General features: G+C 30.7%; 1 protein-coding gene across 1 annotated transcript in view; it reads left to right on the top strand.

Moving 5' to 3' along the window:
* Positions 1 to 16,362, top strand: part of LOC115877438 (NPC intracellular cholesterol transporter 1 homolog 1b-like) — a gene marked incomplete in the record, with an annotated part of 59,845 nt that overhangs the window by 18,182 nt on the left and 25,301 nt on the right. Inside the window, 5 exon segments of the mRNA XM_030893591.1 lie at positions 4,826 to 5,016; positions 8,617 to 8,793; positions 9,645 to 9,846; positions 13,433 to 13,626; positions 13,811 to 13,914. Coding sequence (XP_030749451.1) covers positions 4,826 to 5,016; positions 8,617 to 8,793; positions 9,645 to 9,846; positions 13,433 to 13,626; positions 13,811 to 13,914 — 868 coding nt within the window.

Below are 16,362 nucleotides of genomic sequence, written 5' to 3'. Positions count from 1 at the left end.
TTATAAATGAGACATATTTTAAAGTTAAAAAAGTGTCGACATATTCATCAGGGACGTGCATATGGGTTATCACTGGAATATTTTTCTAAAAAAAGCATATACGCCACTGACTTTTTTTTTTCTTGTTAGCGAAATAGTGTAAGCAGCTTAATGCCGATTAAAATTTGTCTCTTGATATTTTGTTGATTTCGGCCGCCTTGATGAGATAAACGCAATTTTATAAATTTGCCTTGATCGTCCAATTTGCCTTGATCGTCCAAGTCCAATAGCAACCTTTAAAAACTTTTAATATCATTAACTTGCGAAAGTTTTAAATAAGTACTCATTGATTCTTACTCAAAAAATATAAAAAAAAGTTCTTATAAAGATGGGTATGGAAATGTATAGTTTTAGAGTTACAGGATGTTAAACCTTTTTAAAATTAGTTTTTTTGTAATTATCTTAAATACCATTCTTTTTTTAATTGAAATTGCTGTAGGTTGGACTAATAGTAATAATAACTAATAATAATAAAAATTTTAATAAATTTGGTAAAATATATAATTTATGAATTTAATTTTTATTTTAATTTTATTATTTGTGATTAATAAAATTGCGTTTATCTCATCAAGGAGGCCGAATTCAACAAAATATCAAGATATAACTTTTAATCGGCATTAAAGAGCCTACACAATTTTGATATCAAAAGAAAAAAGTCAGTAGCGTACAGTGTTTTTTTTTGAAAAATATCCCAGTGATAACCCATATGCACGTCCCTGATGAATTAATCGACACTATTTTAGCATTAAAATATGTAGCACTTATAGTAACTTTTACCCTTAAAATTTTTCTATCGAATCACTAAAAGTACTTGGAAGAAAATTATAATAAATCGAAAGATTATTAAAACTTTAACACCCTGTAGCTACGAAAAAAGCAGAATCGTGCTTATGTTGATATGAAAATTAAATCTTATTTTTACGTGAGGAATCTCCCCACGAGAGAAGGTACATGTTTTTTGAAACACCCTGTATAAATATATTATTATTAATAATATTCAGGGTGAGTCTTATATAAGTCCAAATATTTTCAGGGCTGGTAGATCTAGATAAAAGAAACATATTTTCTCTTTACCGTTTTTCAAATAAGTCCAAAATAACTTAGTTATTTTACTTTGAAAATTTCAGAAAAAAAATGATTTTTTGAGATGAAATCTTGAGAACCACTGGATCTTTTCTGAATTTTCTTTCTTGTAAAATTAGTCTACTATCTATGTTGCCATGTTATCCTGAAATTACGGTTTTTAACTAAAAAGTAAAAAAAAATACAAATTTTTAAAGAAAAATGCGAGAAATCACCCACCGAAATACGGTCGTGCATTTTGAAACACCATGTATATTTACACCTGCAAGTAATTAAACGAAAAAAAAAGATAACCCACCTGTTTTGAACAGGTGTTTAATCTAAACAATATATTTGTTTAAATATTAAACCTTTGAAAAATAACTTAAAATGCAGACAGTTTTAAAATTAAATTTAATCAGCAACTTTTTAATCTAAGTCAGAAATAAAAAGAACACCTGAACGTCAAGTACATACCTCATGTACAGAGTTATAAGGTTGCGGATTGCCCAAAAAAATCTATAGTAAATATTTCGTATATTTTTTACATGAATTGGATGCTTTTGGCTGGTAATTATTGAGATGGTAACTTAATTAATAATAATTAAAAAAAAAACAATTTCAACAATATCATTTTTATACACTCATATTATGCAAAAAATCCAAACGACAAATTTTTGGTCTAGTTTAAAATGCTATATTTTTTATTTTTAGCCCTATTTCCTTAATTTTTTTACCAAACTATATACAGGGTCCGGCAATAGTGCGTCGGGCATCTGTAGCCCCTAAAATAAAAAACTTGGAAATTTTGTTTAAGTGCAAACCTAAATTATGTACTAGGATGTATTTCAGGAAAATATTTTAACTTCTATAGGGTGGCTCAAAAAGTGTGAGTGGATCGGGATGATTTTTTTTAAACGGAACACCCTGTATATTACTGCATTTTTGGCTTCCTTTCAGATCACTTTACATAATCCTAAGACATGAATAAATATATTTCGATAATTTCAGAGATATTAATAAATAAATATAAATTTTATATTTTTCAGCCTTTCTTAATAAAATTATTAAAAATACCAAGAACTGCCCTGAAATCAAAACTATATTAGACATTTACTTAGATGGTCTGTACTTACTTTGCTATAAATATGGAAATCGTAAATCGTACAGGCTGTTCAAAATTCTACGCCAAACTTTCTAAAATATAAAATAATTTTTCTTTGTTTTTTTTTTAAATGGAACACCCTGTATATTATTTTTTCAATAGATAGAGAATTAAAAAATGAAGATTTTTTATATTTAGAGTATTTCAAAATTTTTAACGGTTTCCAGATATTCCCGGTTGTGTTTTTCATATGGCATTTTCACAGTAAATTTTTATCAAAGCCAACCAATGATTTTTCTCTCGTATTTTACCATTGAAAGCGCCATATGAAATAATACTGCGTGTATCCGGAAAACCATTAAAAATTTTGAAATACTTTAAATACAAAAAATGTTCATTTTTTAATTCTCTATCTATTGAAAAGATAATACACAGGGTGTTCCATTTAAAAAACGAAGACAAATTATTTTATATTTTTGAAAGTAAGAACAGACCATCTAAAGTAAATACCTATTATAGTTTTGATTTCAGAACAGTTCTTGTATTTTTAATATATTTTTTTAAGAATGGTTGAAAAATATACATTTTTGATTTATTTTTTAATATCTCTGAAACGATCGAAATAGAGTTACTCATATCTTAGGATTATGTAAAGTGATATGAAAAGAAGCCAAAAATGCAATAATATACAGGGTGTTTCATTTTAAAAAAATCATCCAGATCCACTCACACTTTTTTGAGCCACCCTATAGAAGTGAAAATATTTTCCGGAAATACGTCCTGGTACATACTTTTGGTTTGTACTTAAACAAAATTCTCAAATTATTTATTCTAGGAGCTACAGATGCCCGACGCACTATTGCCGGACCCTGTATACAGGGTGGCGCACCTCATTCGCATCGGTTGATTATACGAAAACGGAATGATCTAGAAACAAAATATTTTATGGGTATATGTGGGGAGGCAATTTAAAATTATTTTGAAATATACAGGGTGTTTTTATTTTAAGGGTTAAATATGTTTATAATCTTTGGTTTTTGAGATATTTAAAGATATTTAAATTTGCAGGCTACAATGGAATAGATTATTAACACCCTGTACATTACTTTTCAGAATTAATTCTTGTGCAGAAGGTTGAAGGTAGTTTAAAGGTAGAGAAATAAACTTTACAGAAAAATGTTATTGCTTCCTTAAATTTATACAGGAGTATCAAAAATTGCTGATCTATTTGACGAATTTATTTTACATAAAAACTTCGTTATTTCAAATACAACACCCTGTATTTTTTTACTTAAATCGAAGCAGATTCAAATGCTCTTTTAAATTATATTAGAGTTTCCTATACCTATCTAGCTGAGATTTTGAATAAAGCATTTTTTCAATAAAATGGCAACCAAGAGGGCCAGTGTGGTCATGGCAAGTTTCTAGTGACAGTAGCTATTTTCAAAATCGAAATTAGTTTATGGACTTATTTAAATTTATACCAGTTTACTTTTATTTAATTTACCTACAATAGTTTAATAAATAATATTTATTAAATATGTATTCATTATTCTATCAAGAAAAACGAAGAAATAGTTCTTTGGTTTATTTTACGATGATTGGTAGATTTGTAGATATATGGATTTTCTATAAAAGAGCCAATTACGGCAAATTCATTTTCTTCGCTTCCAACGACAGGTTTCTGCCTAATAGGTTTTTTATAAACCACACTACCAGCTCTGCGAAATAGGACAAGTAGTTTTTCAAACGAACGCTTATCAAGAAGATTTCTATTTGGATTTATCTTTGAGCATAAGCCCTTGAGGCCAAGAGGCAATTTTCCTCACAAAATAAAATCACTAGTAACATATCTACTGCTTTATTTTTCTTGATAAAATAATGAATACTTACTTATTAAACTGTTGTAGGTACATTTAAGGAAACTGTTATAAATTATAAATAATAATATCCATAAACTAATGTCGACTTTGAAAATAGTTACTAACTGTCACTAATAAATTGCCATGGCGACACCAGTCATTTTGATTCCAATTTTATTTAAAAATCGCTTTTTATTCAAAATTTGAGATTCTATTCTCTATAGAAAACCCTAATATAGTTTAAAAGAGCATTTGAATCTGCTTCGATTTATTTAAAAAAATACAGGATGTTGCATTTGAAATAATGAAGTTTTTATATAAAATATATCCTTAAAATAGATCAGCAACTTTTGATAGCCCTGTATAAATTTAAGAGAGCAATAACATTTTTCTGTAAAGTTTATTTCTTTACCTTTAAACTCAGCACAGAATTAATTCTGAAAAGTAATGTACAGGGTGTTAATAATCTGTTCTATCTTTAAATATCTCAAAAACTAAAAATTTTAAACATATTAAACCCTTATAAAAAATGACCCTTGTTGGGTACAAGAATCCAAAAATGAAATAAAATACCGGGTGTTCCATAAAAAAAATATAACTTTGGTATGGATCTTAGTTCTGAAACACCCTGTATATTTCAAAATAATTTTAAATTGTGCACATTGCCTCCCCACATATAGCCATATAATATTTTGTTTCTAAATCTTTTAGTTTTTTTTTGCTTCTGAGTGTAGTTTGAAGTTGTTGTTTTTTACAGATAACAGTGGAAGTGGATGGAGAAACTATAGGACTAAAAGATATATGTTATTCGCCTTTACGGACGCCTTTTGATGGCGAAAAGACCATAGATGAGTGTGCCATCATGTCGGTTTTGGGATACTTCTCCGGCATTGACCAGTACAAGAAAGATATACACAATAGTACGGAAAAAATCATTGGATGTTTACAGTAAGATTTAAATCCAAAAATATGTATTATTATTATTACTCAAAATTACTTACTTACCTACTGCCATTCAAGGGTGGATGGGGAAGTGGAAACCGGCCCGGGAAAAACAGGCAACCGGCCCAAATCCACAAAAACAAAATGACCATAACGAAGAAACATATTTTATTTATTAATATTATAAGTAAAGGTGTTTTTCGCTCGTGCGAAAAAGCTCTTTTTTCCTCCGGTTTAAAAAAAAATAAATTGTCTTGATGAAAATTTTCGTAAAGACCAATATTGGGTCGGACATCTGAATATTTACTACAAAATGGCTCAGTTTTACAGGGTTCTACCGCTATATTTCCATTATCGAGAACGGTAATTTGATCTTGAATAGGCTACGATTTTAACTCACGATTTTGAGAAACTTTAAGACTTCCTGATTCATTCAGCTGACCCAATCCTCTGTGAAATACATTAATTACTTTTAGCTTTTCGGGTATATATTTTCTTACACATTGTAGGAAAAAATTCTCTCTTTCAGGGCCGGATCTACCTACGGGCTGTTTGGGCTGCAGCCCAGGGCCCCGAGGTTACAAGGGGCCCCCAGGCTCCGCGAAAAACAATAGACCCATAGGTGGGAACTGTTGAATCGTGAAATAAAATTAAAATTCAGGTTAAAAGTTTAAGCCAGACAAGATGGCCCCTTGCCACTGTGATGCTGTCAAAGCCTTAAAAAATAACTATGATGACATTATGAAAATTTTCAAAAGTTTCAGCGAAAATGAGGTTGAGAAAGTTGATTTCCGGAAAGAGGCACGAAATTTATTCAATAAAATGGCGAAACTCGAGACTGCAATTTTGATTATCTTTTGGGAAGAAGTTTTGGAGAGATTTCATTTAGTTAATAAAAAATACAGAGCCCTGGTTTAGACATTTGTGAAGGCAACAAGTTAATTGTTTCTTTAAAAGACTTTGTGAGCAACATACGACATCAATCAGATCAAATGTTACAGGAATACGACGAAAAAGCTAAAAAATTAAGTACTAGTGTAATAATAGACTACAATTACATAAACAAGAGACGCATTATCCCAAAATTTTCAGATAAGTCTACAGGTGAATTCTCAGTATACGGCGCAGAAAGATTTAAAGAGACACGTTAAAAGTTGCGTTGGATAAGCTGATTATGGATTTAAATAAAAGGAGACAAGTCTATGAGACATATAGCAAAAAATTCAAATTTTTAATGGATTTGCAAGACAAAAATATCGAAAACATAGATTTGGAAATTGCACGTCATATTATTGATTACTATCCCGATGACGTAGACGAGCATTTAGTGAATGAGTGCATTCAATTAAAATCGTACTTACTCCAATCTATGTCTGAGTCTTACACCTCTTGCAGTGACATTTTTATGCTCATGTATGAAAATAAACTTATTAACGTGTTCCCTAACTGCTATACCATTTTAAAGATTTTTTTAACATTGCCAATCACTAGCTGTGAAGCAGAACGCTCCTTCTCCAAGATGTCCTATGTAGAAAATAAATATAGGACAACAATGTCGAACCATCGACTAAATAATTTATCACTTCTTTCCATAAATTGTGATCTAACAAAAGACTTGGAATGTGATGACCAAATAACTGTCAATTTCTGTGACTACAACCTATCAATTTTTTTACTAATTCATAATAAGTAAATAAATAAAATTGTTTTATTGTTTTTTTTATATTCTTATTAAATATCACTATTTCGGTTTCTCTCTCACCCAAAGTTTGCCTGGAAGAGATTGCTACCACAGCAATAAGGTCGCCTTTTGTACAACTAATACTTGCGTAGATTTAAGTAACATTTATGTTACTTAAATCCACATATCACAAATACCGAAGTCTACAGCAGAATAGGCAGAGAAAGAGAATTGCTCAATATAATAAAAATAAGAAAAACATCATACTTAGGGCATATATTGAGAAATGAAAAATACCACGTCTTACAATTGATAGTTAAGGGTAAGATTGAAGGAAAGAGAGGTCTCGGCAGGAAGAAACTATCTTGATTGAGAAACATCAGAAACTGGACTCACCTAACTTTTGAAGAACTTATAAAGAAAGCCGAGAATCGTGAAGATTTTTCCAATGTGATCGCCAACCTCCACGAAAGAGACGGCACGTAAAGAAGAAGAATAATAATATATCATTATAGAAACAGTTTTTTGATATGGCTATTAGTTGAGTACTTATGTAGGCCCCTAAGTAGTTTCAGCCGAGGGCCCCACAAATTCACGATCCGCCCCTGCTCTCTTTTCTGCTACAGCAGCAGCCTCCTCGTGTACACGTGTTCTTAACTGAATGAACCGCGGTCGCCATTAAAATGCAGCATTTTTTAAGTTATTATATAGTTCTTATCACGAAACTTTTCCTCTACACTTTTCTACATTTGGCATCTTGTATGATAATGCCATGACTCAAAGGAAAAAAACCTAGGCAATACCTAGGCAGTGGATATAAATGTATTCTGATGTAATGCTATGTTACAGTCCATAATAAGAATATTGGGATTTTCGCGACATTCATATTTTATTATCTAATCTAGTTTAAACCTTATTTAACTATTCTCTGCTGTCTCAGCAATTTTTAGCAAATTCATTTTAGCCACATTTTAAACAACAATTTAGACTTGGCTTTCAGTTCTCAGACTTGACTTTTAATCCGTCCCCAATTCAAGCCAAGCATAGATATATTTTCTCCGTCAACCGCAGAGTTCGCGTCAAATTCGTCTACCTTTTTACAAAGGGAAGCTCGAAAAATATTGCACCGAGGCCCCCAGTTGTCAATCTATCTACGCTACCGTATTCTTAGTATACATTTAGATCGAGACTATTTAAATATTTTTTATTTAAAATCGCTTTTTATTCAAAATTTGAGATAGATAGGTATAGAAAACCCTAATATAGTTTGAAAAAGCATTTGAATCTGCTTCGATTTATTTTAAAAAATACAGTATGTTGCATTTGAAATAATGAAGTTTTTATATAAAATATATCCTTAAAATATATCCTTTTTTTTATATTTATATTTTTTATTTTTTGAATATCTTTAAATATCTCAAAAACTAAAAATTTTAAACATATTAAACCCCCAGACTATTTAAATTTACCTAATGCTATTCATTCTTTTTTTTTGCTGCCAGTCAGTCATATTTATTAGTTATTAATAAAAGAATAGTCGGTAAAAACATACGGGATGTAGATCTTAATTAAGGGCAAATATTTTCAGGGATGGTATATTTCGACCCCAGGAACACGTCTATGAGTTTTTTTTTGAAAAAAAGATGTTAAAAATCGAGCATTTTCTTTTAAATTTTCCTGTATATTTTAGAAAACTTTTTAGAACTTCCTGTTCGCCGCAAATTAGGGTTAGTTAGGGCCGAAGTATCTGTATCTAATGCTCATTCCTCTTTCCTGTAATTTGCTGTACACTATATCTAATAATACTACTTATCATCCTTTTGATGGGATCTTGTTTCGTTTTGTAGGTCAGATCACATTTTGTCCGTCACGTTGTCTCGGTCACTCTAGACTTTACAAATATTTCCATGTTTTTTCTTTTCCAGAGCACCTACCGGTCTGAATTGTCTTGCTCCATACGGCGGGCCTATCATACCTGGAGTGGCTGTGGGTGGAGCCACACAAGATGATCATCTGGATGCTGTAGGCATGACTTTGACTTTCCTGGTAGAGAATAAGAACAACGAGGATGAATTGACAAATGCCTACGCCTGGGAAAAAGCGTAAGTTTCGATTTATTAAATTCTTTACAAATATAAATTTTAAACGTGTTTCCTTCAAAAAAGTCAATGGGTATTTCCGCCACTTGTACTGCAAAAAAAACAAAATATAATAGTTATTTTATGTAAACACTGCTCTTGTCAGTGTCAGTAGTGATTTACTAATAAACAAATTTCCCTAACGGACGAAAAAATGCTTAACCTTTCGGGAAGGATATCTTGTCTCTTCATGTCTCTTCCCGTCGTCGGAAGCAAAAAAAACACAAAGAACAAAGAAAAAAACTATTTAAAATATCTAAATACAACTATTCAAGAACACTACTATTTTTTTCAAGAGATACGTCTATTGCTGTCCTCCATTCGCGAACTTCGAGTTTCGGGCTTTACGCCCTGGGGCTACTCGAGAACGGTTCTGAAAGGAGCGAGCCTGGCGCCTCCATATGGCGCGGAACAGTTCTGGAACTTTATGACTCAATTGAATGGAGTGAGAGGATCGCGTTCTTGAACAGTTCAGAGCTGCTCAACTGCGTGAAAGGAGGACAGCATATAAACATCGTTGACGTTCTCTTAAAATGACATTATATCAAGTTAAACTTCAAAGTTAACAATATTACAATGTTATTGTCAACATTCATGGGACACAGGGTACAAAGTAGATTTTAATAACACAAAAATTATTATGAAATAAGCGATAGTCTCTAAACGAAAAATAAAAGAAGCTTTTTTAATACAGTCTAATAATAAATAAAAAATAAAGGTATTGCTCATGCATCTGTAGAAGTTAGTAATGTATGGCTATCGCTTCTTTTGTCCTAATAAAGCAGATATTTATAAATAATTAACAATTTTAATAGATTTATCGAATTCATGAAGAAATGGGATGCGAACAACAGATCTGAATACATGCACGTAGCATTCTCGGCTGAGAGATCTATACAAGACGAAATCGAACGCTTATCCGAATCAGAAGTATTAACCGTTGTCATCAGTTACATAGTCATGTTTGTCTATATCGCTCTCGCTTTAGGAAAAATAGTTAATGTTGAACAATTGTTGGTAAGTACATTAATTATTAGTTTATTTTGAATGTGTGTAGCAATCCTAGATCATATATACTTACGTGGATAGGTAAATCACTATGGAAACTATCGCAAACATATCAACGACTTCCATTTATCGTCTTTTTTTGTTGCACACGCGGTTCTTCTACTCTGTCTATCTTTGTCTAGGATCTAGCGTACACGTGCCAAATTTGAACATTAATTTAAAAAAATTAATTTGTAAAATGCTTATATTTGAACAATAAATTGAATGTTTACTGTCACAAAAATTAAATTATATAAAAAATACATTTAGCTACTCCGTACGAATATCAATATTCTTAGGAAATCTAACCAGAAAGTATGCATGTGGTTTAATATAAATAAAAGAACAACTGAATACTTTACTTGCCTATGAACAGATAATTCGGGGACCTTTATATTAGAACTTCCCTACACCAAACACTTTCTAGTCATTTTTACGAGTATTTAGAAAGTTCAACGAAAAAAATACAGAAATATAATTGCACAAACTTAAAATTAACTTTTCACTGAAGACACTTGCATCGTTGGCTATACAGGGTGAAATAAAAACACTAAATCACCACAATACACCAAAACACTTTTACTTTTACACTGGACGCGCGTTTCGCTAACCATGTTAGCATCATCAGCAGATGATTATAAACTAAAGTACAATCTACAAGTTGAGCGTTTATATACTCGCTCAGTGGGCACTGAGTGGGCAACTGTAATATACAGGGTGTCCCAGAAATAAGTGCAAATATTTTAAGGGGTGGTAGATCTCGATAAAAGAAACATATTTTCTCTTTATCGTTTTTCAAATAAGTCCAAAATAACGGAGTTATTTTACTTTGAACATTTCCAAAAAAAATGATTTTTTGCTAAAATTTTGAGAACCATTGGATCTTTTCTGGATTTTCTTTCTTGTAAATTTAATCTAATATCTATGTTGCCATATTATCAAGAAATTATATTTTTTAACTAAAAACTAAACTAAAAAAAAAATTTTCAAAAAATTTCGAATTTTCAAATTTTTTTTTCGCGAAAAAAACTCATAGGCGTGTTTCTGGGGTTGAACTATACTGCCAGTTAAAATATTTGCCCTTATTTCTGGGACACCCTGTATAAAAGCGGTCGATAAAAGAGTAATTAATACAATTTTTAAAATAAAAAACGCAAAAAACAAGCGCCGTTACACAATGGAAATAAGATTTTGACATATGATTATCATGATTATGCCAAGATTATGACAATATAATGACAATGAAAAGTTGGTTTCCATAACAATGTATAATTTGTACTTTATAAACCTTTGAATATGAAGACTAAGGAAGGAGCATATCAAAAATCTTAGGTACACCGCGATAGGCCTCAAATATGGCCGACTTAAATTCCGGTTTATCAGTGTCGTTCTAATTTTATTTAAAAAATGTAAAACTATGATGTAGGGTAGACGTGGGGTAGACTCAATAATTTGTTGTTTTATTTTACGTTGTGAATAAATGTTGGTAGTTATTAAAATTGTTATAAAAATATATAATTCTAATAAAAATAGATAAGTTATAATAAGTATTTATTAACACAAACATCCGATACGCTACTGAAGCAGGTAAGTCAAATTAACGTATCTAAATTCTTTGACATCTAATCATGGCTGGGAAACTTAAATGGAAATGACAGTTCATTAAAAATAGTTTTTCTCCAAGATGCAGAGGCGCAAAATATTAAAACTGTCAATATTAACAATGCAAATGTCAATATCTGACAATAATAAAATTTGATTTTTAACTGTCACTCAGAGACGCTTTTGTTGTGATTTTACGGTTTGATTTGTCGAATTATTGTAAAATTAAATTCCTTCAGATTTTTTGCCAGTATTCTGTTTTAGACAATGTTTTTTAAAAATGGTGGGACAATTTGTGTTTTGTAATAACTCTTAATTATTTTTTATCATGGAGTTTAATTGTTGTACACCTGGTTTCCGAAGGATACAATGGTAAGTAAATTAAACATATCTACTTACAGTTATAGATTTTTTAAATTAGTACTGCTAATAAATGCTACTTGCAGAGCAGTTATTTAATTTTTTTACGGTGCATGTAAGGAATTAAGGACGCGCGTTTTTTTTTATGATCAGCAGATAATTACATCTGATTTAATTTGTTTTGATTATTTCAGGTCCCAAACGGAAACAAACTGGGAATCTTGCCTACACCAAAATTATATACCTAGCCGTTTCCAATTCACTTCAAAGGGAGGAAAATTATGTAAAACTGCCTGCTATTTGCTGAAAACCACCAAAGATTAAATTATAACTGTAACAACTTAATATATACTATTTCTAGTATTTTTAATATATTTTTTAATTAATATCCGACATATAAGAACACTTTGTATGCTTTTAATTCAGTTGATTTATCGTGTATAATATGTTCGACCTAATTAAAAGCACACAAAGTGTTCTTACATGTATGTCTAAATTAATTTTAAATTAACTAAAACAACCCCCCTTCCCCGCACCCCTCTCTTCCATTAGTATTTCTTCCTCCGTCTACCAGAGGCGCCCTTGTATAATAAAATTGAAATGTATTATAAGTTGCCTATCTATTTAATAGTATAAGTCTTTTATCTATGCATCTAATCTTTGACAAGTAATAAGTAAAAGCTAAAATGCAAGAAAAATATATAATTTAGTTAATTTAAGTGAATTTCATAAATGATCGGTTTACTACACGTATGTATATTATATAGTCACTTACTAGCGAAAAGTTGTTCCATTATTTCACTCGATTTTTGCCGAGATCTACCGCACGCTACATAACCAACTATTTTAGAGTCTTTTTCGATAAATCGCGATAGTGTCACTGTTAATTTAAGTTCTGCCATAATTTCCATCTAGATTTACTACCTTTATACAACTATCCGTAGTAGAATAAATAATAAATAACATAAAATAAGCTCAGTAAAGCCTGACAAATCCACAAAATTTAAAATCAAATTCAAATGTGTTAAATGAATTGTCAAACAGAACTGTCAAGGATCCCCACCCTAGAGTACTTTTTCCACCCACCATGCATGAATACGTGGATAGCATTATGCTCCTTCCTTAGTCTTCTTATTCAAAATTATAAACCGTATAAAATTGTAATTATTTTGGAAATACTTGCAACTTTTAATGCGCATGCGGAAAGTAAGGTTCTCGAGAAAGACAAACCTATTGAACGTTTCATAAGTGCAATAAAGAAGGTTTGAAAATGGCATATTGTGATGTTGGAGACATATTTTGTAATGCTAAACTTATGGCGTTGATTTATCCACGTAAGTATAATATATGATCTACGGTAGCAATGAGTGATACCAATAATTGAAATATTACAAAATATATGGAGGGATCAACGATGATTGAACTCTTATATTCATTGGCTGGAAGTGGTCCAAAGAGACCGAATGCCATCCTTGATTGATTTAGTTTCTCCGTCTTACTGATAAACCTGTAAGTTAATATTGCCAACTATTTCAGTCATTGTCATTGTTGGTCGCTCTGTATTATAGTAATTACCTCAAAATATTATTTGCAGCTAGAAACAAAGATGATACTTGGAGTCGGCGGAGTATTTATAGTTGGTTTCTCAGTAACTTCAGCTATTGGTCTATGTTCGTACTTTCACGTCAAAACAACCATGTTGACTATAGAAGTGATCCCTTTCTTGGTACTAGCAGTTGGTGTGGATAATATCTTTATTATCGTCCAAACACATCAACGAAACGACAGGTAATACTGAATAGTTTTAATGAAAAATATGAAATAAAAAATATAATTTTTTAAATCCCCCTATTTATATCCCGAAGCTTTAATCCAATTTTGATTTAAAAAGTATGTCTTGTATTATTTTCTAGTATTGATATCAAAGTCGTTTATTGAGTTTAATTTTGCATTATATAAATATTTTTTTAAGAGAACCAAGTGAATCTATACAAGAAAGCATAGGAGAAACGTTGGGAAAAGTTGGTCCGAGTATGTTACTTACGAGTACTTCAGAAATTTTCTGTTTTGCTATAGGTAAGTAGTGACATTGTATATAATTACAATTGTGTTGCTTAAAGTTGCTAAACTGATTACTTTTGACGCCAATGCTCGTTGACGGCCATTTACTGTCCTCCATTCACGCAGTTGTGCAGCTCTGAACTGTTCAAGAACGCTATACTCTCACTTCATTCAATTGAGTCATAAAGTTCAGAACTGTTCCGAGCAATATGGAGGCACCAAGCTATCGCGCACAGCTCCTTTCAGAACCTTTCTGAGTAGCCCAGGGCGTAAAGCTCTGGAACTTGAAGTTCGCGAATGGAGGACAGCAATTGTTTTCCTCTCGTGGGTGCTGGAACACCTGAGCACCCCCGCAGTCGGCACCCCTGAGAGCCGCCAAACAGCATTGACTATGGATCTCAGTCGTTCCCTGTAATGACAGAATATTTCAGTAAAAGTCAAAACACATAACATACAGGGTCGCTTTTATGTATGGAATCGGTCGATTATTAGTAAAATATAGGAGGTACCGCAAAAAGTTAAATATAAAAGTTATAGGGTTTATCAATATTTATTAGCGGGTAATAAATTTAAGTATACAGGGTCGGTCATAAAGTCGTGGCACATCAAAGTTTCATTTTTTAAATGGAAACCCTGTATATTATTGAATATTTCGGTTCTTTCTTCAATTCTTAGCAAAAATCTAAAGACACACAATGTACCTCATACCAACCGTTTCCGAGTTATTGACTTTTGAAAATATCACTTAAAAATTTGATTTAATTAATTTCGATATGTTCAGTTTCATTTAACGATGCCATTTTGCCAAAACTGTGATACTTAATAACATTTGACATTAGTCCTCAAATTAGCATTTATAGATGTATAAAATGAGAGTATAGCAAGTCTGGAAATTAAAAAAAAGTTTCGTTTAACATTTCAATTCTTCAATTTATATACATTGTGTATTACGATTATTGTTTTAAATTGAAGGAAGAATTGAAATATGCAATAATATACAGGGGGTTTTATTTAAAAAAAATAAAGTTTGATGTGCCACAACTTTATGACCGATCCTGTATAGGTACTTAAATTTACTAGTAGTTAATATACATTAAAAAACCCATTACAACAGTATCACAGTTTCGATAGAATGGCATCATTAAATCAAACCAAATACATCGAAATTAATTAGATCGAATTGTTTAAGTGATATATTCAAAAGTCAATAACTTGGAAACGGTTGCTTTGAGGTATATTGTGTGTATTTCGATTTTTGCTTAGAATTGAAGGAAGCATTGAAATATGTTATAATATACAGGAAGTTCTATTTAAAAAAATGAAACTTTGACGTGCCACGACTTTATGAATGACCCTGTATACTTAAATTTATTACTCGCTGATAGATATTTAAAAATCCTATAACTTTTGTATTTAACTTTTGCGGTACCTCCTATATTTTACCTAATAATCGACCGTTTCCATACATAAAAGCGACCCTGTATATCGACATAGATCGATTTAAATATAATCGTATACCCGTATTATATTTATTATTATCAAAACGGTATATAAGTTTAGCTAAACATAATAACAAATAAAAAACATACAATTCATAGTAACGAACTAAGAACTAATAACAAAAGCATATACAGGGTTGTTCACCACATACGACAGCGAGTATTGTAGCTAAATGATTAGATTTTTACAAATTGTAAGTTTTGGGTTCGTTGAGGGACTATTAGAGCTACAATTTAAATATATTTTTACAAGATACAGAGTGTCTCAAATAAATAAAAAATATCAAAGTTGTATTTTTTTAAATGGAACATCCTGTATATTATTACATTTTTAGTTTCTACGATTAAAATAAAGGTAAATTTAATTAAGGTTTATTACACTTAAACCTGACCGTTTTTGAAATATTTTCAATTTAGTGAAATTGCAGTAAAAACTTTAAGGCTTCATTTCTCCAAGGGTATCAAATTTTTTAATACTAAATATTTACTGAAGTCTGTTTATTGATCAGTTATTGTGTTGCAATAATAAAAATAATACTACCTCATACAGAGTGTCTAAAAATGTATTTCAAATTATTTCTAACTTTAAACGGCAATAACTTGTTTAATTTAGATGGAACGCCCTGTATATTTTAGGAGAATCAGATGCACAATTTAATTGTCTATCAAATTGTATTATACCACTTTTTATCTATCCCTTCAAGTTTTCGTACAAAATGCATTTTCTTATAATTGACATTTTAGATTGTTTTTAAAGCAACAAATGTACAAAATGTACAGGCTTGTAATATTATCGTTTTTAGCAAAATGATAATATTACTAGCCCATTTGTATGCAAAAAGAAAATTATTTAAATCTTTGTAAAAGAGCATACCATTAATTAAATATACCACCATTATTTCGGCCCAAATACTAATTAATTACATACTTAATTATGTTCGTTAATAAATTATTCTAAATAAAT

This window comes from Sitophilus oryzae, unplaced genomic scaffold, assembly GCF_002938485.1.
Source record: "Sitophilus oryzae breed Bouriz unplaced genomic scaffold, Soryzae_2.0 scaffold_1492_pilon_pilon, whole genome shotgun sequence".
In the NCBI taxonomy this organism is placed as follows: Eukaryota; Metazoa; Arthropoda; class Insecta; order Coleoptera; family Curculionidae; genus Sitophilus; species Sitophilus oryzae.
This window is presented reverse-complemented; position numbering and strand designations above follow the sequence as displayed.